Here is a 23,410-nt window from a genome sequence, read left to right as displayed (position 1 = left end):
AAAAGTAGGAAAAATATGTGAAGTAATAAGGAATGATATCTTTTATGTGCTAAGAATTCATTCACATCAGTAAAAGATACCAGGGCACTGCCTAAATAATATAAATGGACAGAATCATGACTTAGCAGTTTTCAAACAGGAAATAAAAATTAGAGAATGTGATAAAATATTTACCTTTCTAATAATCTAAGTACACCCCCAAAACATGCATTTCTTAGATTTTTCACCTCAGGAAAGTTTTTAAAGAGTGAACATACTCAGTATGGACAGGATGGCAGCCTCAAACACTGCTGGTGGGAGGAGAAGTTGGCAGTATTATCTGGATGACAGTTTTGAAATATGTGTGTCAAAGTCTTTGAAATCTTCATCTTTGCTGGGAATCTTTTCTAAAAACGAACATACAAATAAAGTGGACAGATATTTGTGCACAAGGATAATGAGGCAAATATTTTGTAATAGTGAAAATGGAAACAATCTACAATATTACACAGTTTAAATGAATCTTGATACTTTAAGAAATGTGACCTTGAAAATGTTATGAAAAGTTTCTACTGAGGGACAGAAATGCTTACAACATTATCTTAAGTGAAAATGCAGGGTGAAAATACTCTGTATACGATATCATACTCCCTCTTTTTTAAACCACAGGAAAAATCCAGGAAGAGCTATAGTGAAATACTAATAGTGGTCGTCTCTGTAGTGGTACTGTGATGACCATCATTTTCTTCCTTTTCTGTATTTCTCAACTTTTCCAGAGAAGATATACATCTCTTTTAAAATCAGAAACATTTTTGTAAATCGAAAGAAATCTGAATGCAAATTTTGATGAGATTCAGAAAGATTCTCCTCAGGCTTAGTAGAAAAAGCTGTCAGGGTAGCCCCTTTCAACACCTGGGACTAAGAAAGCATCCATGTGTGGGATCCAATCATCTCAAGGTCCAGGCTATTATCCTATCATCTCCTCTCCAATCTTGGAACTCCAACAATCTGTCTAAATATTAATAATTTCTGAATTAAAATTACTTTCATTGGTAGTCTTCCTTTTCTAGTTAAGAAAAAAATTTGTTTTACATCCACCCATAATTTTTGTATACTTTTATATTTTATCCTCTTTTGCATATTTCCTTAAACAGTAAGGTCTAATTAAAAGTATTCCCAGGCAAGTGTATTTTATCTTTTCTTAAGTGATTCAGGGGTGTTGTATAGTTTCTGTTGATATTTAAATATATCGCATGGAGGAGAGAGATCAGTGAGAACTTGTACTTTAGGTAATGCCTCAAAACATTTTTCTTTTGCAGGATTGGTAAGTTTATCTGACTTGTTCTTGCTTATAAGATGATGGTCTTTTATCCCTGCCTGTTGCTCCTCATCTTGAAAGAATTGTTATCTTTCAGCGATCTGTACTTACTCATCCCACCAGTCATTTCAGATGCCTACTCTTGTAGACAGGTTCGGCCTCATGCTGCCTACTACTAAAGGTTGCCTATGGCTCGTGTGTATGTTAAACTCTTTCATCCTTTGCCAACTCGGTCTGTTTGGTGAACCACGCTGTGAAGAAGAGCATTGAACCTTTGTGTGGGAAGTTAAAAAAGAATGGATGTACTCCCCTTAAAGAACCTAAAATCATGGAGGCAAGAAAAAAGGTTTTAAAAATTATAGGAAGGAAATAAGTAATGATTGTATAGAGAAAACAGCAGAGGGTTGTTAAGCATTTAACTTGACCACACACACATATACATATATATATATATATATATATCCATATACATATATCCATATATATAGGGTTAGAGAACATCATTAGTCATCTTGGTACAAAGTATTGTATGAAATTTAAAAAAAAATAGTAGTGATGCCCAATCTTCTCACTTTATTATGTTCCTTTTTTCCCCTCTGTATTTTACATTCATTCTTCCTTTGTTTTGAATTGCTTTTCCCATCACACAGTTTGTTTTTCCTACATTTTTAGGGCCTGCCGGAGCAGAACTGTATTTGTCCCAGTTTTCCCTCCGTGTCTAATAAAATGTTCTAATTGTGCTATATTTCACAGTATATTCTTCAGTTACACTTTCATTGTTCCCACAAAACCAAGCAAATATATGGCTATTTGAAGACACTATTTTAATTACTGGAAAATTAGCTGGTAAGTACTCTATTTCTTCTTAACTAGTAAGTAAACACTTGAAAGTGACTGTATTGTATAACTGTACTACTTCACCAGTGGATCAATGTTGATTATAAGGTGGGAAAAATCTAAATTGATCTGGGATGACTGGTATTGACTATAAGTTGATCTGAACTGATTCTTATTTCACTATCAAACTATAGCATACATAATTTTTGTGTGTAGTGCAAATCATTCTTTTTTATCATTTTAGCCAGCCTCAATAGAACATCTGACTTTCAGAAATACTGGAAAGAGTCTCTGAACTTCCTCCCAAATCACATCTCTTACTGGGCTTTGGTGGTTGGTGAAATTGGGAAAAGGACTCAGACCTTTGGGGCATTCTCGTTGGCAGGTCACCTTCATTCCTGCCTCTGACATTAATCTTGCTGCCTGTGAGGGAAAGGTCTGAGGCTGGGGAATTAAATGTCTACTGGGCAGACATGATTTGCCCCACTCACATGTCCCAAGGGCAGGAATACAAGAAGCCTGATTTGGGATGTGATTCAAACTCTGCTTAGCAACCTCGAAGATGATAGCTTTCATCCTCACCTACCTCCTCACCTCCCTTAACTAGTCCTTAGGGGGAATCCCAGCATTTTGTAACTCTTACTGCATATTATGTAAAACCTCTGTAAATGACAATAATTCACATTTCTTTTGGGAAATCAATGTTTAGAACCAAAGCATAATAGGAATGACTGGTAAAGGCAGAAAACCTTTGAGTCCAAGACAAGAGTCATGGTAAAAAACAGTTTTTGAAATTCTTCATTTTTAGAAGCTATCTTATATAGTCCTAATGTCTTAAAGAAAACCTAATACTATCATTTGGAAAAAACTGGGGCTTGATTAATCTTGGAGTAATTTACTGAGCGAGGTAGTAGAATCTCTCACTCTCGCACTGGTTTTGCCGGTGCACAGCAGGATGGGTGGATGTAGAGCTGCGTGTGAAGGGTACAAAGTAAATAGGACCTGCATGTGTGCAGAGAAAGGCCATTATCTTGACATGGTCCTACTCCTTACTGGCCTCTTCAAACTCTTTCCATTTTTCAACTTTCCTCCCCTTATTGTGTCTATTTTCAAATGAGTTCTCATTTCTGGTCACAAGATGGCTTTTGCAACTCCTGGACATACCTGCTCACATTTAGGTCTAGTAGGGGATAGCATATCTTTGCCCCTAGAAGTCCAAGCAAAATTCACATTGTCTGTGCTCAGATGCTTAGTTGTGTCTTACTCTTTGTGATCCCATAGACTGTAGCCCACCAGGCTCCTCTGTCCATGGGATTCTCCTGGCAAGAATACTTGCCAGGAGTGAGTTGCCATTTCCTACTCCAGGGGATCTTCCCAACCCAAGGATCGAAACCATATTCTTGCATCTTCTGCATTGGCAGGTGGATTCTTTAATACTATCTCTGCCTGGGAAGCCCAAAATTCACATTGCATCTCATTAACTGTGGTTGGCACAGGTTCCATCACTCAACAAATCACTGTGGTCAAGAGGATAATGAGATGCTGTTGATTGCTTTCAGCCCATTCTGGCATGCACCAGTACCTCTACTCTTGTTGCAGAAATGAAACCCCAAATGTGCCACATGGGTCAATGTGTGGTTCCCCAGAGTGAAGCTCAAAGGTGAAGAAATTCTGGGCAGATGAATCAAGCTCAAGCAGGCTCTGGGCTAAAGGTGCCTTGTGTGATCTAATTTCAGTTCAGTTGCTCAGTCGTGTCTGACTCTTTGCCCATGGACTGCAGCACACCAGGCTTCCCTGTCCATCACCAACTCACGGAGCTTAGTTAAACTCATGTCTATCAGGTCGGTGATGCCATCCAACCATCTCATCCTCTGTCATGCCCTTCTCCTCCCGCCTTCAATCTTTCCCAACATCAGGGTCTTTTCCAGTGAGTCAGTTCTTCACATCAGGTGGCCAAAGTATTGGAGTTTCAGCTTCAGCATCAGTCTTTACAATGAATATTCAGGACTAACTTCCTTTAGGATGGACTGGTTGGATCTCCTTGAAGTCCAAGGGACTCTCAAGAGTCTTCTCCAACACCACAGTTTCAAAGCATCAAATCTTCAGTGCTCAGCTTTCTTTATAGTCCAGCTCTCACATCCATACATGGCTACTGGAAAAACCATAGCTTTGACTAGCAGGACGTTTGTTGGCAAAGTTACATCTCTGCTTTTTAATATGCTGTCTAGGTTGGTCACAACTTTTCTTCCAAGGAGCAAGTGTCTTTTAATTTCATGGCTTCAGTAACCATCTGCAGTGATTTTGCAGCTCCCCAAAATAAAGTCAGCTGCTGTTTCCACTGTTTCTCCATCTATTTGCCATGAAGTGATGGGACCAGATGCAATGATCTTAGTTTTCTGAATGTTGAGCTTTAAGCCAACTTTTTCACTCTCCTCTTTCACTTTCATCAAGAGGCTCTTTAGTTCTTCTTCACTTTCTGCCATAAGGGTGGTGTCATCTGCATATCTGAGGTTATTGATATTTCTCCCAGCAATCTTCCTTCCATCTTGTGCTTTATCCAGCCCAGCGTTTCTCATGATGTACTTCGCATGTAAGTTAAATAAGCAGGGTGACAATATACAGCCTTGACGTTCTCCTTTCCCAATTTGCAACCAGTCTGTTGTTCCATGTCCAGTTCTAACTATTGCTTCCTGACCTGCATATAGATTTCTCAGGGGGCAGGTCAGGTGATCTGGTATTCCCATCTCTTGAAGAATTTTCCACAGTTTGTGATCCACATGGTCAAAGGCTTTGGCGTAGTCAGTAAAGCAGAAGTAGATGTTTTTCTGGAACTCTCTTGCTTTTTGATGATCCAGCGGATGTTGGCTATTTGATCTCTGGTTCCTCTCCCTTTTCTAAATCCAGCTTGAACATCTGGAAGTTCACAGTTCATGTACTGTTGAAGCCTGGCCTGGAGAATTTTGAGCATTACTTTGCTATCATGTGAGAGGAGTGTCATTGTGCAGTAGTTGGAACATTCTTTGGCATTGCCTTTCTTTGGGATTGGAATGAAAGCTGACCTTTTTCAGTCCTGTGGCCACTGCTGAGTTTTCCAAATTTGCTGGCATATTGAGTGCAGCGCTTTGAGTTAAAGAAAGGGGCATTTCTTGTTTATTCAGATCTGAATATAAAATAATCATTATAATAAAATGTTAGTAATGTTTTAGAAATAACTGGCTCACTTAGAGTAACATGTCCTGACCAACAGTGCTGTGCTTACTATGCATTTGTTTTGTTTATTTGCTAATGAGGGGTTTCCTTTTTCCAGATGCCAAATCTCAACCAAGTGTTCAGTTTTCAAAAGCCTTAATCAAACTACCCAACAACCATCATATTAACAATGTTACAGGCTACCTTACAGTTCTACAACAGTTTTTGAAAGTGGATAATTTTCTGTATACAACTGGCATTACTCTCAATAAGTCAGGTATTTCCTAATTTTTATATAATCTATTTATAAAAACAGTGCATATTCAAATACTATTTATGTAGATATTTTAGATAATTTATGCTTTGGAGGAGACATCACTTTTGAAACATAAACACAGTTATTAAAGTGTTTATAGGCGGTCCTTTTATTCCAGTACATTATGAAAGAGATTATATCAGAACCTTATGCATAAATTACAAGTTAATGGGGAATTTAATTTACAGGATATTTTTATTCAAAGGAGGTAAACAAACTATAGAACATAATAATGTTTACTCTAAAATTTTGCAAATTAAAAAAGTGCATTTAAAAGTGGAAATCTTATTAAGAAGTTTAGACATATGATTTGACCAATCATTCTTAAATTGGTCAGAAGTGTCAATAATTGTTGGAAACAAAATAATTTGTAGATTGGAGTGAACAATTGGAAATTTTGAAATATTTAAAATTCTTTGAGTAAAAGGGTAAATATTGAAAAAATATGTTTTTCAGATTCAACAGTAGTAATATATAAGGCTGTCATGACCTAACCTAAGGAGGTGATGGGATTTTACATTTTATTTAACAATTAACTTATGAATGACCCCTGTAAAAGCTGTATCTTTCCTCTGTACATCCACACTTGTTCCACCATTTCTACCACTTGTTGCCAGTAAGAAACTCCACTGTTTTTAAAATCACCTCAGACAATCTGTGATTTTTGTGGTTTTTTCATGAGTCAAATTTTTGGTCCATATCATGTGGGGACTAGTCAGAAATTAGAGTAATAAGCAAATAGGTGTCATGGTTAGATAGGCATTTTTTTTACCTGCTGTAGCTGATGTTATTGATACCCCAGGCAGATGACCCTCTCTTCTGTTACAAGCCTAAATATTTCCTACTGCATGTATCTGTGACTCTGCATAAGGGCACTCCCTGGCCCAGGAAGCAGACTTGGCCCTCACAAGAGGCAGGCTCTCAACCAGTGACAGAAAAGAGTATATAAAGTGTACATGCCTCTTCATTAACACATCCTGTGTTGGCTTCCTTCCTCCTTCTGTATTACTCCTCCATCCCCTCAGTGGTGGGTGCTTCCTTCCTTCCAAAGTGTTATTTCAGGATCTGCTTCTTGAGGAAGCCAATCTAAGACACCTGCTGAAGTTTTCCAGGTATAAGTTATAGGATGCTCAAAATAAAAGCATTAGAAGCATGGTAACCAATATACACTATCACAAACGAAGCTCATATTGCCCTGGAGGGTTTTTATGAAGACTCATTAGAGTAAGTGGGAAGAAGTTATAACATGTTCTGCCCTTCATCATTTCTCTACCACCTGCTTTTGAGATTGTTCATTAGATGTTTCAATTGTCCTGATGCTGCTAGCATTTTAAAAGTCCTAGAGCCATGGTGTCAAATGAGAATGTTCTCTCCTGCCCAATATGGTAGCAGTTAGCCACAGGTGGCAGTTGAGCTCTTGAAATATAACCAGTACACTGAGGAACTAAATTGGTAATTTCATTTAAATTGAAATTGCCACATGTTGCTCATGGCTAATATACTGATTGCACAGTTCTAGAGTTCTGTGAATATGAAAATGCTTTTTTAAAGTCTCCTCATTGTCTTTCAGACTTTTTTCCTTTTCTTCTAGTTGGCCTTATCCCAAATGGTGGGGTGTTGACCTCATCAGTTTCAGATGCATTCAGTATGTGAAGGCTCTGACTGCACAGAACCAAGGAATGGAGTTAAGAAAGCCAGCTGGTTTTATTGTTTGATATGAGATATTATAATTACTTACAGATTACATAGTACTTTTTACAGTACATTACTTACCAGTGCAACTAGTCTACAGAATATGCATGGCACTACTTTGCTTATCTTATGGATAGAATTTTAGGACATTTACAAAGGTTAAATTTTTTATATTTAACAGAAAATCTCCAATAAGCCAGTGGTTTCCCTGTCTGATAACTGAAGATATATTGCCAGATTCGGTGGCAGCGATAATTAGAATTCCTTTCCGTGGCTTCATGCTGTTTCCATCTCCCTCTGCTCTCTCATATTCCTTCTTACACATGCCAAGATCACTTCTGATTTGAGGGGTTTCTTCTGCCTGGAAGGCTCTTCTCTGAGGTGTCTGCATGGATGGCACCTGTCATTTGGCCACTGCTCGAATGTCTCCTTCTCAGAGAGGCAGCCTTCCTGATGGTTTTGTAGGTTTTAAAAAACATCAAATTATTGAAATGGATAACCAACAAAGACCCTACTGGATAGCACAGGGATCCCTGCTCGGTATTAGATAACAACCTAAATGGGAAAAGAATTTGAAACGAATAGATACATGTATATGTATAACTGAATCACTTTGCTGTACACCTGAAACTGTCATAGCATTTTTAACCAACTATACTCCAATGTAAAATAGAAAGTTAAAAACAAAAAAATATTGACTTTTAGATTCCAGTGACATTAAATCAGAGGAGTCTGAGAGAATTAGATCATTAGGGTCATAACATGAGGTCTCAGTGTTACATAAGTATAGCATTTACTTATGATATATTTTATAGTTTAAAAATCCTGGTGGATTCATGTCAATGTATGGCAAAACAAATACAATATTGTAAAGTTAAAAAATGGAAAATAAACTAATTTAAAAAAAATCCTCAAATAGAATCTAGTATCTATTTGGTATTACACTGGATAACTCTGATTGAAATAGAGGAACTAGATATTTAGGCCAATATTAATTTGTTGTTAATGTATAACTACACTTTGTGCTTTACATATGATTTTAATGAATTGTCTTCTGTTTTTAGGTTTTGAAAGCATTGAATTAACTCCTCTTGCTGCAATATGTGTGAAAATATATTCTGGAGGAAAAGAATTAAAGGTGGATGGCTCTATTCAAATTTCTCTTCCTCTTCTACATACAAATGATGTAAGTGCAGGGGATCACATACCTGCCTGGACATTTGATATGAACACAGGTATGTGAACTATGGCAAAAGGTTCTGAATATTTTGAATTGTTTTGAATATTTGAATGTTTATCTTAGAAATAGGTTTCTATTGTTATTAAAAAATTTCAACTTTATTAAGGTATAATTGATAAATTTCTATTTTACATAGAATATTAAATTTTAATATACCTTAGTATTTAAACATTAATATTTACATATGAATGTTTTATCTTTAGTAGAGCACTAGATCAGTAATATAATTTTAAGCACTTTATCAGTGACCAAAAGTGGCCCCACTTTGATTAGTATAATAAAATTGTAGGGAAAATGATATCACTATTATTTTAGAATAGCATTATTTACTCACATTCCCATGTTTTATATTTTGAGGCTCTTATGGGTTTTTGTTGCGATAGTGCTAATGCTTAGTTGCTCAGTTGTGTCCAATTCTTTGTGACCCCATGGACTGTAGCACGCCAGGCTCCTCTGTCCATGGGGATTCTCCTGGCAAGAATACTGGAGTGGGTTGCCATGCCCTCCGCCAAGGGATGATCCGCACACCAGGGATCATACCCAGGTCTCCCACATTGCAGGTGGATTCTTTTCCATCTGAGCCACCAGGGAAGCCCAAGAATACTGAGCCTATCCCTTCTCCAGGGTATCTTCCCAACCCATGAAGCAAACTGGGGTCTCCTGCATTGCAGGTGGATTCATAGGCAATATAACTTACATCTAAAAGCTTGGCTAAAGCAATTAATAAATGTATGCAAATTTCATGAAAATGAATAACACTGTATTTTCTATATGTGTCTGTATACATATATATATATATATATATGAAGGTAGAAAGAGTGATTCTTTTCATAAAAAACACTTTGGTACCAATTTTGTTTCCTGAGGTTAGCCTCCTAAATAGCAACTGGATGCATTTTTCTCTTCTGCTTCTCTTGGTTTTGTTTTTCCATGTAAATAAGGTGGGCGTCCTTATCAAAAAACAAAGATGATCAACCCCCCACAACTGAAAAGCCCAGGGCTAGAACTGTGTTGGATTAAGTCACGATACACAGACTAGACTGATTTGTAGGACTTGACTTCTCTCTCATCAGTTTCCTGTGTTAATAACCTTTCTGAAATAGAATTTCCCTTCGGAGTGTCAGGCAGGCTGTAGGTGCTCTCACTTTATACTACCCAGGTTAAAGTCCAAAAGGTAGAGAAATTCTTTTCCTAGTAGCTAGTACACAAGCCCTTGGATTCACTGCATTTCTAGAAGGAGGTTTGCATGTCCATCTCAGAACAAATGTCTGTGGCCTGCAAATAGATTTCATAGATTTATTTAGGCTTAAGTCATGTGTTGGAGCTGGAATTGGAACCCTAAACTAATCATGCGGACTAAGAAGATGGAGCAGTGTATTCTCAAGGAGATTTGGAATTGAGGTTTCACTGTAACTGAAAAGGTAGGTAGGTAGTGAGGCACAAACACATTCACTACAGAAGATAAAAACAGATATATTATTTTTAAAAAAAGACTAGAAATTATGTAAGTAACAAAGGTAGTTATAAGGGACAAACTCTTCTTTCAACTCTATTCTACACTCAAAAGTTTCACTTCTGGTCACCAAATGTGAAGGTATTTTTCTTGTGCCCTCCAACATGAGCTAAGTGTCCTAAAATTTCCTTCAGTGGTCCATCTAGTCAAAGCTGTGGTTTTTCCAGTAGTCATGTATGGATGTGAGAGTTGGACCATAAAGAAAGCTGAGTGCCAAAGAACTGATGCTTTTGCACTGTGGTGTTAGAGAAGACTCTTGAGAATCCCTTGGACTGCAAGGAGATCCAACCAGTCCATCCTAAAGGAAATCAGTCCTGCATATTCATTGGAAGGACTGATGCTGAAGCTGAAACTCCAGTACTTTGGCCACATGATGTGAAGAACTGACTCATTTGAAAAGACCCTGATGCTGGGAAAGATTGAAGGTGGGAGGAGAAGGGGACGACAGAGGATGATATGGTTGGATGGCATCACCGACTCAATGGACATGAGTTTGACTAAACTCCAGGAGTTGGTGATGTTCAGGGAGGCCTGGCGTGCTGCAGTTCATGGGGTCACAAAGAGTTGGACATGACTCAGCGACTGAAGTGAACTGACTGAGACCCTGTCTACCTGGAGTTAGTGTCAGATCCCACAGGTTAAAGGCTTGGTCCCACAACCTGCAACTCAAGAGGCCAACTTGAAGTCCAGCTTATCAGCCATGCTCCTGCTGCGACTGGCTATAAATTGGAGGCTTCCGTGACCTTCTCCTCAAGTTTGGTAACTTACTAGAACAGCTCACAGGAAGACAGTTTACTACTAGGTTATCGGTTTTCTATAGAAGGATACAATTTGGTAATAGCCAGATGAAAGAGATGCACAGGGCAAGGGGTTTGGAGCTTCAGTGCTCTCTCCTCTGGGTGCGTCACCTTCCTAGCACCTCCGCGTGTTCACCAGCTCTGCTCCCTGAACCCTGCAGTTCAGGGACTTTTGTGGAGGCCACATTATGTAGACATGCTTGATTAAATCTTCAAACACTGACAGTTGAATGCAAGCTCCAGCCCCTCTCCCTTCTGTATAGGGGTGTGGGGAGGTGGAGATGAAAGGTATATGCAATTGGTTCCCCTGGCAACCAGCCCCCATCCACTGGGACTTTCTAAAATTCACCTCATTAACATAAACTCAGACAGGGTTGAAATTGGCTTGTTGTCAACAAGACACTCTTTCCACCTTTATGGATCGTGTCACATAGGGAATTACAAGGTTTTAGGAGCTCTGTGCCAGGACTGGGGATTTAAGACCATATATATAAATTTCTTATTATAAGTCACACTATCACAGTGGTGTAGTACTGTAAAACATTGGATTAAGAGCTGTAAGACCTGGGTTCTGGTCCATTTACAAGCAATATGATGTTGAACAAGTCACTTTATTTATTTATTTTGGCCTCAATCCCCTGACTTGTTGAATGAGAGAATTGTTTCAAGACACTTTAAAGAAGAATATCTGCTTTGAGTTCTGCTTTCTGATTGTTTCTCCTGAAAAAAGCCTGTGTTTCTCATGTACCTTCCAGTGGCAGAATTTTTGAATTGATTCATCACATGTACTGCTTAAGTTTAATGTGACTATTCAAAAAGCAGGTTGACTCACTCCCATAATTTCAACTTTATCTATATACATCATTACAATGAATCAGTAAACCAAATACAAACATAGACCAAACTTATAAACAAGCTTTGTAATGCTGGACTTCATAAAAGATACTGGTTTTACTGAATTCTTTTTTCTGTGGTTGATATTTAATTGAATCAGAATAGCACTTTTTTAAGTTTTAAGACATTTAGTTCTAAAAGAACCATGCCAGCAGTACTAGAACAAAACAGCATTTAATAAAAATATTAATAAGGTCATCAAACACACACTATAAGCATTAAATCAGGACCCCAGAGCAGGTAACAACCATCTGTTGATAAATTTGGATTTAATTGCACAATGTAATTAATTACATTAAGATATATCTCAATATACACAATTTAGACATTATTTGAAGAGTATGATTTCCCTAAATAGATACCCTTTTTATATTGATATAAAATTTATATTGATTTTATATATGATATAAAGTTGATTTATATTGATTTTATATCCTTTGGTCATAACACATCAATAGTCTACTTAACATAATATGTATTATTATGATATATATTATCCCATGAAAATATATTGTCACAGTTTTCATCTTTGAAAATGTCCTACAAAGTATTCTGTACATGACTATCAGCAAACTCCTATTAGCATTCAAGATATATAAGGTAACTGATTAGTACTTTTTATTTGCCTTCCTTTTTAGGTGCATGGGTAAATCACGGCCAGGGAATGGTCAAGGAATATAACGGTCATTTAATTTGGACATATGATGCACCACATTTGGGCTACTGGCTAGCAGCTCCACTTCCAGGAACTAGAGGTATGGTAAAATGAAACAAAATACAAACTTAAAAAATCCAAATAGTCATGCTGAAACTGATATTAGTTTCCCATTTTATTCTAAGCATTGCTACGTACTGGAAAAAGCTTCTAGTCTCTCGACCTCAGCTTTATTTTATTTTTTCCAGGTATATAGGGAAAGATTAAGTTCCATGAACTCTAGGGTCCTTTACAACTGTAATACCTGATGAATCTGAAGTACAAAGTTTATTCAAATCAAGAATTTTCTTAGTGTGCTTTTTATGAATTAATTCTACCCAGATCAGTTAAGAGCTTTTGATTGCAAACAACAGGAGCAGATTTTAGATAATTAGAAACATATATTAGGATATCAGGAGTTTGCAGGATCCTAGGGAAGGCTGAAAAAGCAGACTGTTAAAAGGCAGGAATCCTAGAGGACCCAGTTAGCGGACCTGCTCCACTGTCTTTGGAAGATTGCTGCTTCAAGACAGCTGATCCTAACCCTCTGCAGTCTTTCCTTCACACTGTTCCTGATCTTTCTAGGGATGAAGAATTTTCAGACTTAGATCATGAGCATTTTCCTTGGTGGGGGTGTGGTGGGGAGGAGGAAGGACTGTTAAATAATGGTGTCCCCAGTGTTCGTAGGATAAGACAGGTGATGGCCCAAATGAAGATTGGCCTGACATATGAACAGAAGGTGGGCAAAAACCAAGAGCTGTGTGCTAGGAATGGTCTTACTCATATTCTAGGAGAAATAAGTGTTTCATTTTTCCTGGATTTAACTGGTATCAAATTAACATGGTATCAATCTATCTATATACTTTGTACTTAGAAATCCTACATCTTGAGTTATGTAAATATCTCAAAATTCTCAAACATTGCATATCTCATCCATTAAGTCATCTTAAAAAAAGAAATACTCTAACCTGCTGTTGTGTAGACTGGCTGCACCGTGGACCAGCAACCACTCGTCAGGCCTTCTGGGTGTTTGCTGGTATAAGTTGAGTTGCTTCTTGGTTTTTCTCTGCTGCCTGCTCTGCTAAGTCAACTTTCCAGCTGTCAGCATCTTGTTGCTCCTGTCTTTGATCTCATTCTCCCTTAACCTGTGGACATGTATATTTATCAAAACAAGACAGAGCAAAACTTTCAGTGTCTTTTTTGTAAAGTTTAGGGAAAGTGTAAAAGCTGAATGCATATGTCCCTCCTTCATCTTTAATTGTGTCAAAAGTAATTCTTTTGGTTTAGCTAGTGTCTTGGCTTCCAGTTGAAAGGCAGCTGCAGCCTGCCTATTTCATGCTGTTCAGGAATAGTCCTGGTGCCTGCCCTGATCCAGGAAACAGATGACATTTTACATCCATTTCTCAGTAGCAGTGTATCAGCTAAACTTTGTTATGGCTGCCTATTTGAAAGCTTTGAGTTTTTTGAAACTTTTTATATAGTTTATTTTCATTTTACATTTGACAACTTTCAAATTTTAAACCATGCAAGGTAACAAGACTTTGTTTCAAAAATGAAGCTAAAATAGAGTATTCCAGTAGAAGAAATGTGAGCTGTTAACCATTATAATCATGAGGAGTGTTCTGTTTTTGTTTCAATGTAGTCCTTGTGAGTTTATTTATTCAGAAACCAGAGGGTGATTGCTTTTGTTGTTTATGGTGCAAAATATCATGCAGTCTTGCCAGCTGTCTGATCTTATCCTATTCTAAATTTGCAACTATAAAATATTGATGAAAAAGAACAATTAATATTTAATACTTCAACTCAACTAAATCTAGGTTATTTCATTTCTGATAAAAATGACCTCAGGAGCACTTGAATTTTAGAGAGAAATGTGCTTTCCACTAAAAATATACCATTTATGCAAGATGACTGAATTATAAAAGCTGAAATAATTTTCTAAAATAGAAGTTTTGTCTTAGCTTTTATGTTGGGAACAATTTTGTGTGAATCGGAGTACTAACGGAAGTGTAGGATTATTAGATAATTTCTAGTTATGCTTTTGAAAGGTCCATATGAGAAATATGGATAACTTTAACTTGATTGTAGTTCTGGCTCTGACAGTAATTAACAGGGTGAGCTAGAAATAGGTACTTACCCATCTGAATATTAGTTTTCCTTTTTCTAAATGGCAGGAGTTGGATATGAAGATCACTTATGTCCCTAAAGAGTTTAGGATGCAAATATTACTGTGAAATCAAACTGGTTCTGTGATAGGCTAGTTAGTGTCTGGTGTGCTGAAGCTATATTTGGTGAATAATATTACTAAATATGTTTTTAAAATAAATCTTAAACCAGTTTCTAGAATTCCTTGAAAAAATACTAAGTGCAAGAAATTAAAATCAATTAGTTTTTCACATATTATTATAGGTAAGTAGGTAGCTGAGTATAGAATTAAACAAGTGCCATTGATTTTCAAATATCAGAGTGAAAATTTATTGTAATTTTCTAACTTTCTAACCTCTCTTGGGCATGCACATACGCACTAACACACACATGCAGTTGTATGCTTTTCTACTGTTGTCATACACTTAAGATTTGGGACTGATGTAACAATGTCAGCCTCTTAATTCCAAAGGTGAGTTCTGTTGGAATTCTGTGGAGTGAAAATTGCTTACATTACTCTATTGAGAAAACGTATGTTCAGATATTCTTTGGAGAAGAACTTGAATTTCACCCAGTTTTAGTCTAACTATTTACTCTGTTGCAGCTCTGGATCGTAAATAGTAATCTACAGATAGAGTTGTTACTCTTATCTTTTTTCTTGGAAGAAATTTCATATTGTGCAATGCTGTGCTTGGTTGCCTACTCAATATGATAAACATTTTATTATCAGTTACCAGTTAAAAGAGTATTCAGTACTGGAGTGCCCGTTCTTCTATAATCTTGACAACATTTCATTTAACAACAGTGGTATAATATAGCCAACACTTATTGAGTGCTTATCGTGTGCTAAACACTGTTCTCAATATTTTATTTAATTGTTGTAACAAGTATGACAGCTGTGCACTGAGATATAAGTGAAGGAAACTTGCCCAACACCACACAGAAAGGGTGAAACCAGGATTCCAGTTCAGGCACTCTGGCTTCAAAGTCTGAATGCATAAACAAAACACTGCTTCTGCAAATCCTTTAATGTCACTATACTTTAGTCAACTTAGATGATGTAAAAGTTAAACAGTCTAAGTCTTTATGTGTCCTTAGTATTTCCAGCGTCCTTGGTGAAGTTGAAAGCCTCATGCTGGACTTTTTCTTATGGTTGAGATGAGCGGAAAATCAGGTGTCTCATCACCCCAAATACACATTAAAATCCAGTTGATACTAATCAGTAGACTTGTATATATTTCTGAGCAAAATTAAGTCCTAGTGATGTTGAAACATTACCTCAAGGTAAGTTGCATCTACTTTCATGCAGAATATTCAGAACCTCCAGTGATCATCCCCATGCTTAGTCTGCTTTTACTGCAGTTAAGCTAATTCCAGGGGCTTCCTTGGTGGCTCAGTGGTAAACAATCTGCTTGGCAGTGGAGGAGATGCAGGTTTGATCCCGGGGTTAGGAAGATCCTCTCGAGAAGGAAATGGCAACTTGCTCAAGTATTCTTGCCTGAATATCCCATGGACAGAGAAGCCTGGCGGACTACAGTCAGTGGGGTTGCAAAAGAGTCAGACATGACTTAGCAACTGTACAAAAACAACAAAGTAATTACCACAACACTGTATATATATGTGTTCTCATAAAGAAGAAGAATGGGTCACCCGTGCTTCTGCTGGGCTTAGCTTATGGGGATCATGGCGCCATGTTATCCTAGAGTTCTGTCTGAAGGAGTTGCAACTTTTGATTCTTCAGGCCCCCAATTTTTGCATTCTCATTGGTCTTTTCATCCCTGTTTACTTTAGCAAATTCTTTTTAAATTTATCTTTAAATTTTCTTTTTAATTGAATGCAGCTAATATCAACACTCACTATATTCTATCTCAAAATCTCTTTGCACAAAGCTCTCATTAGAAATATTTTTTATTCCAGCAAACATTTTGCTACCACATAACTTCGGTCACTGTTTTTACTACTTCCTGCAACAGTTTCCTTACTGCTTGACTTGGAAGCCAGTGTCACATGTTTTAAGTTTTGTTACAGCAGCACTTTAGCATCTTGGTACCATTTTCTGTAATATTCAGCCATCAGTAACAAATAAGCCTGCTCTCTATTTGTTGCTTTCATTTTGTGACTGTTGGGCTTGACTTGGTTCAAGTTTTAAGATTTTTTCTCATTCCAGAACCTAGGTTGAAAGAATAGCAAAACTTTAGGATATACTTTTCACTTAGTAGAAGACCTTAGCAGAGGACAGGCAATTTATAAAGTCTCATTTAAGGTGCTCATATTTTACTGGGCACAGCTAGTCAACTGATTAAGCCTAATGGGGGTAGGGAAAATATTTTCCATCCACAAAGAAGCCTGCCATGGGAGGGGAACAAATTAATAGACCTGTGTACACATCTTTAATCTGCCTCACCCAGGATAGGACACAGTTGAAAGTTTGACCTAAAGTAATATATTTTCTCTTTGTTTATTTTGAACTATTTAGGGGCAGGTATAAATGGAGCTTCAAAGGACATAACTGCCTACCACACAGTATTTCTTACAGCCATATTAGGAGGAACAATAGTCATTGTCATTGGATTTTTTGCTGTACTTCTTTGTTATTGCAGGTAAGAACAATAGTAATGCATGTGAACACAAACTGTCTGATTTTAGTGTCATGTAAGCTCTGCGTATTACAAAGTTTGTAGAAAGCAGTGGTTTGATATTTAAAATATAGATTAAAATAAAAACAGATATATTCTAACAGTAGCATTATATATATATATATATAAAATAAACATGAGATGATTTTTTTTTTTAATGAAACCTTCTAGATAAGTTTGAAACATTTTTTTTTGCCTTCTCTTCTACACTAGGGATAAGTGTGGTACTCCACAGAAGAGAGAAAGAAATACCACTAAACTTGAGGTCCTGAAGAGAGACCAGACAACTTCAACAACTCACATAAATCACATCAGTTCAGTAAAAGTTGCATTAAAAACTGAGGACAAATCACAGTTATTCAATGCCAAAAGCTCCTCATACAGCCCTCAGAAAAAGGAATCATCCAAGGTGGAAGCAGAAGAAAGAGTTTCCATGGTGAAAACTCGGGACAATTTAAAAATCTACAATGAAGATGTTTCGTTTCTGTCAGTCAATCAAAATAATTACTCCAGAAACCCAGCACAGTCTTTGGAGCCCAGTGTAGGGTCCAAACAACTTAAACATGTTAACAACAATATGTCTTCGTCTCTAGGTGATACACAAGAGGAAAAGAGGTATCTCACAGGTAATGAAGAGGCATATGGGCATTCCCACATTCCAGAACAGATCATGCATATCTACAGCCAGCCCATAGCCATCCTTCAAACATCTGACCTCTTCCCCACTCCAGAGCAGTTACATCCTGCTAAGTCGGCTACTCTGCCAAGAAAGGGACAGTTAGTCTATGGCCAACTGATGGAACCAGTAAATAGAGAGAACTTTACACAGACATTACCGAAAATGCCAATGCATTCTCATGCCCAGCCCCCAGATGCCAGGGAAGAGAATATCCCACTGGAAGGTCAACAGAGTTTGCCATCCCAAACTTCAGATTGGAGCCGGTATTCAAACAGCCTCCTGGAATCGGTTTCTGTTCCTGGAACACTAAATGAAGCTGTTGTAATGACTCCCTTTTCATCAGAGCTTCAAGGAATTTCAGAACAGACCCTCCTAGAACTGTCCAAAGGAAAGCCCTCCCCCCACCCCAGAGCCTGGTTTGTGTCTCTTGATGGAAAGCCGGTCGCACAGGTGAGGCACTCCTTCATAGACCTGAAAAAGGGCAAGAGAGCCCAGAGCAATGACACAAGTCTGGACTCTGGGGTGGACATGAATGAGCACCACTCAAGTAGAAAACTGGAGAGGGAGAAAACGTTCATCAAAAGCATGCATCAGCCTAAGATCCTTTACTTAGAAGACTTAGACCTGAGCAGTAGTGAGAGTGGAACCACTGTCTGCTCTCCAGAGGACCCAGCTTTAAGGCACATCCTAGACGGAGGGAGTGGAGCTATCATGGAGCACCCTGGGGAAGAGTCCCCAGGAAGAAAAAGCACCGCTGAAGATTTTGAAGCCAATATATCCCCCACTAAAAAAAGGGGCAGACCACCACCACTAGCCAAGAGAGATAGCAAAACTAACATCTGGAAGAAGCGAGAGGAACGCCCACTGATTCCCATAAATTAACACCAAGAGTGGTTGTGTCTCTGTTGTTCGTGCTGTTTATTCTTGCTTTTTATTGTAAATTGCTGTGTGAACTTCTGAAGAAGCTGAGACTGAGCAATCTCATGGTCCCTGGACATGTCTCAAGCAGAGTAAATAGTAAAATGGTAATTCAGTAGTGAGAAAGATACCAAGAAATGCTTTTTTCTGGCCTATGCTTTTTATTTATTTTTGGGTGATGAATTTGAAGTATACGAGGGTTCAAAATGTAAAAATTAGTATCCAAAATTGTTGCTCAGTCATCAAGTTGAGCCCTGACTCTGAAGAATAACAGTGAAAAGTATACTCCTAAAGTTTTCAAAAATATTGCTTCTGCTTTGACTACCCCTGTGAAGCATTTAGAAATGAAACTGTATTACTCTCATGAAATGTTACTCATATTCTCCACTGCATATACTTGAAAATAACTGGATAAATGTTCTGGATTGATGTTATTCTAGAGTTCAAAGGCCAAACCACATTTTCTTTCATTTTTAAACAGCATGTATATTGTATCAACCCAAAAGTAAATTCCATACTCACCTAAGATGGGCAAGAAGCTACTTGGTTGTTAGAGAGGGAATACCAGCTGTTTGGTTGTTTTTGGATAAAACTTCACAGAATAAAAAGGTGTTAGTTTATCTATAAATCTGAGAAATGAATGTTCTGATACTGAATTTTTATTTAAAAATTTCTTACCCCCTTCCCCATCACCAAAAGGGAAGTGAGCTTAGCTGTCAAGAAAAATTTTTTACCAGTCTTTAAAATAAAAAAATCATTCCTCCCTGTCCCCAGTCTTTAAGGCTCACTGATACATATAGACTGAAATCAGTTTTAAGATATTTCTTCTATTCAAAAAGTCACTAACTATTAAACTTGATTTTTAAAAATCAGTGAATTGAAAGTTTCTTATAAACATCCAAACTTAAAATATGTGGAGCTAAAGGAAATAAACATTTCAATTTTTTCTGAAATGTCAAGCAAAAAAAAAAAAAAAAAAAGTGCCATTTCTCTTGAGATTCAAGAATACCTTCAGGATCCCAGGTATACATCCAGATTTTTTTGTTGCTTACATTCTAAAAAATGTTTGGGAACAACAGTTTCAATTTCACGGGAAAAGTAAAAGATTTTTCTTAAATCACTTATATGCTTTTAAGTTATATAACATTTTTTCCAGGTTTGGAAGTAATACATTCTTTTCATCATAGCAGAGAATTAGTGTGAACACATTCAACAGCTGTTTTTAATTTTAAGTGCTTTCAACTCTGAATTATCATTCATGTCCTAAAAATGAAACTTTGTTAATTGAAATCAACATGTCTCATTTTCCTTAAAATTTCCATAAAGGCAAATGTCTGAAGCAGCTTACCCTTTTCCTTGGGTGGGGGGGAATTAAACTAAATAGCTTTATTTCTCATGCACTGCTAATTAAGATGGGAGCAACACAGAGACCCAAGGCACATAAAGTTGTAAGAACTAAAATTAGTCACATTAGCGTCAGTCAAACTCTAGATAGATATACAACAAAAGACAACAGCTTTTCCCCCAAGACAGTAAACTTCAGCCAGGTTTTTCCTGTAACCATTTCTGAAGCATATAATCTGTCAGATAACATTCCTTTCTGTATTAACCCAAAGAATTTAAAGATCTAGGTAAAAGTTTGCTATCTTCTACCCCAATCCATAGAAGAGAGAAATGTTTTGGTTAATACCTACATTTACTTTTTTGAGGGAGGGGTGATAAGGTCCAAAATTAGAGGCAGTTTCTTACTGGTTTTACACAGAAAGATGTATTAAAGGTGACATAAATGAAAATGATTTGGAAAAGGTTAAGGAGTTAGTGCTCTGCTGAAGTGCCTTTGATATAGACTTGCTTTATTAGAAGGATATGATAACATCTTTCTTAAATGTGCATTTTCTTTCTGTTAGCCAAATTAAACAGATGTGCAGTTTTTATTAAAAATATAGACCTAGTGTTTCACGTTGGAACAACGAATTTTGCATGCCGGTAACATCTCTTTGTGTATTTGATTCTTTTTTCAATCTAGTTTATATTGATAACATTATGTTGGAATGAAGTTAGAAACTATATAGTAATATACTGAACTTTGACATTTTAAGTGTATATTTTTCCCATCCTTAAAAATGTTCACCGTCTCATCTTGGTGATGGAATACACACTTTGATATAAGGGTATGCCATTAAGGTATGCCGCTTATTCATTCTTGTGTAAAGGAAATGAGAAGATGGATCCCCAAGGGCTTTTCTAGAAATACCTTTATTGGTTTCAGAATAAAATCTTATTTTTTTATACACTGCACATTCTGTTCTCAATTGGGAAGTATAGGTAATTTATCTTTTTCTAATGATCCAAAATGTGTAACTTCTCATTTGTGAGTAGTTCACAAATTTCCTGTTAAAGAGCTGAAGCCATCTACTTTTTCTTAACCCAAGTGATAATAAACTGGCAATATTCACAACTTTCTTAAAATTTTTAAATTGAAAACCCCACAGTTTTTTGCAAATGAAAACCTTGAGAATTTTAGTCACAAATTGTTAGCATTTGTGGATCCTTTGTATATACTTTGGATATAACTTAAAAGCAAAATTATCCCTCAGTGAACTGATGGATTCATTTACTAAAGCACAGCTATATGTATTTTTGAATACATATGATCTTGAATTTGTAAAATCCATTTGTATGACATTTATGCAATTGTATAGGGATTACACCCTTTTATAATACACAGTATACCACGAAGGTCACAAATGTTGAGGAATAAAAGCACTTCTTTCCTTTGGCAATCATTTTCAGATCACTTTCTGTATGTTTGAATTCTCTGGTATCAATAAATAGTATAAAGTTTTGGGGATCTTTGGGTCAAATAATGTCCCTCAAAACTTCCAGGAAGGTGAAGCTCAAAGTTACGTATTCATTTATAGGGAATGAGTTACTCATTTCTCCGTATACTAGAGTTGTAAAGAATTTAACTATGTTAATTTCCATCTCAGAACTAGAGTTGACATTTTGCCCTCTGTTTCCAGGTGTTTCTATCTTTTGAATTCTCTCATCAGAGGAATCTCACATTTCAGTGTATTTATGCCATCACTACTATATTTACTGCTGGAAACTGTTAAAAATCTGAAGATTTGTAAAAATGTGAAACAGTTCATTAAAGATAATAAAATCTAAAGATGTACCTGATGTACTGTTTTATTTTGGGTAAACTATGAAATATTCCTTCCTAAATTGTTATTTAATCTGGAAGATGAATATTCAATTATTTTCTTGATTACACTCACTATAGTAAAATAAACATTTGAATACCCTATGTTTATATAATGAACTTGGTTTCTCTTTGTATTTCATGTTCTCCAAAGTCTCCAACATTTTGACTATTAAAGCTGGATATAGACAAATCATTTTTTCATTCAATGAGAAGACTTTTCAAGATAATGAAAATGAAAGTGTTAGTCTCTCAGTCATCTCCAACTCTGTAATCCCATGAACAGTAGCCTGCCAGGCTCCTCTTTCCATGGTATTCTCCAGGCAAGAATACTGGAGTGGGTAGCCATTCCTTTCTCCAGGGGATCTTCCTGACCCACGGATTGAACCCCGGTCTCCTGTACTGCAGGCAGATTCTTTAGCATCTGAGCCACCAGGGAAGCCCAGATAATATGACAGATATTTTGGGAGTTGCAGTTTTTATATTCTAAGTAAGAAACAATAGAGTACACCCTCCCACATCCCCTGTAAAAAAAAAAAATTCTTTTAGCTTTAAACCTAAGACTAGTGATAACACTAAGGCTGTTTGCTCAGTTAATTGAACAGTGCTTAGGTTCATGTATTGGGTTGGCCAAAAAGTTCATTTGGGTTTTTCCAGATCATAGTAAAAAACAAGAGAATTCCAGAAAAAACATCTACTTCAGCTTCATTGACTAGGCTAAAACCTTTGACTGTGTGGATGACAACAAACTGTAGAAAATTCTTAAAGAGATGGGAATATCAGACCACCTTACCTGCCTCCTGAGAAATCTCTGTGCAGGTCAAGAAGCACCAGTTAGAACCAGACATGGAACAATGGACTGGTTCGACATTGGGGAAGGTGTACATCAAGGCTATATATCGTCACCCTCTTATTTAACTTAAATGCAGAGTACATGATGTGAAATGCCGGGCTGGATGAAGCTCAAGCTGGAATCAAGATTACAAGGAGAAATATCAACAACCTCACATGTGGCAGAAAGTAAAGAGGAACTAAAGAGCCTCTTGGTGAGGGTGAAAGAGAGTGAAAAAGCTGGCTTAAAACTCAACATTTAAAAAACTAAAATCATGGCATCCAGTTCTATCACTTCGTGGCAAATAGATGGGGAGAAAAGTGGAAACAGTCACAGATTTTGTTCCCTTGGGCTCCAAAATCACTGCAGATGGTGACTGCAGCCATGAAATTAAAAGACACTTGCTCCTTGGAAGAAAAGCTGTGACCAACCTAGACAGCATATTAAAAAGCAGAGACATTACTTTGCCGAAAAAGTCCCTCTAGTCAAAGCTGTGGTTTTTCCAGTGATCGTGTATGGATATGAG

At 37.0% G+C, this 23,410-nt stretch overlaps 1 protein-coding gene across 1 annotated transcript in view; it reads left to right on the top strand.

The window, feature by feature from the left end:
• The window catches only part of FAM171B (family with sequence similarity 171 member B), a 76,132-nt gene extending 54,109 nt beyond the window's left edge, over nt 1-22,023 (top strand). Inside the window, exons 3-8 of the mRNA XM_081579443.1 lie at nt 2,051-2,143; nt 5,442-5,600; nt 8,396-8,566; nt 12,414-12,530; nt 17,091-17,214; nt 17,464-22,023. Of these exons, the coding sequence (XP_081435569.1) occupies nt 2,051-2,143; nt 5,442-5,600; nt 8,396-8,566; nt 12,414-12,530; nt 17,091-17,214; nt 17,464-18,811 (2,012 nt within the window). The 3' untranslated portion in view covers nt 18,812-22,023. The remainder of the gene's footprint in view (nt 1-2,050; nt 2,144-5,441; nt 5,601-8,395; nt 8,567-12,413; nt 12,531-17,090; nt 17,215-17,463) is intronic.
• Nucleotides 22,024-23,410: the final 1,387 nt, after the last annotated feature.

This window comes from Giraffa tippelskirchi, chromosome 3 (genome assembly GCF_054371585.1).
Source record: "Giraffa tippelskirchi isolate mGirTip1 chromosome 3, T2T-mGirTip1v1.2.pri, whole genome shotgun sequence".
Lineage (NCBI taxonomy): Eukaryota > Metazoa > Chordata > Mammalia > Artiodactyla > Giraffidae > Giraffa > Giraffa tippelskirchi.
This window is presented reverse-complemented; position numbering and strand designations above follow the sequence as displayed.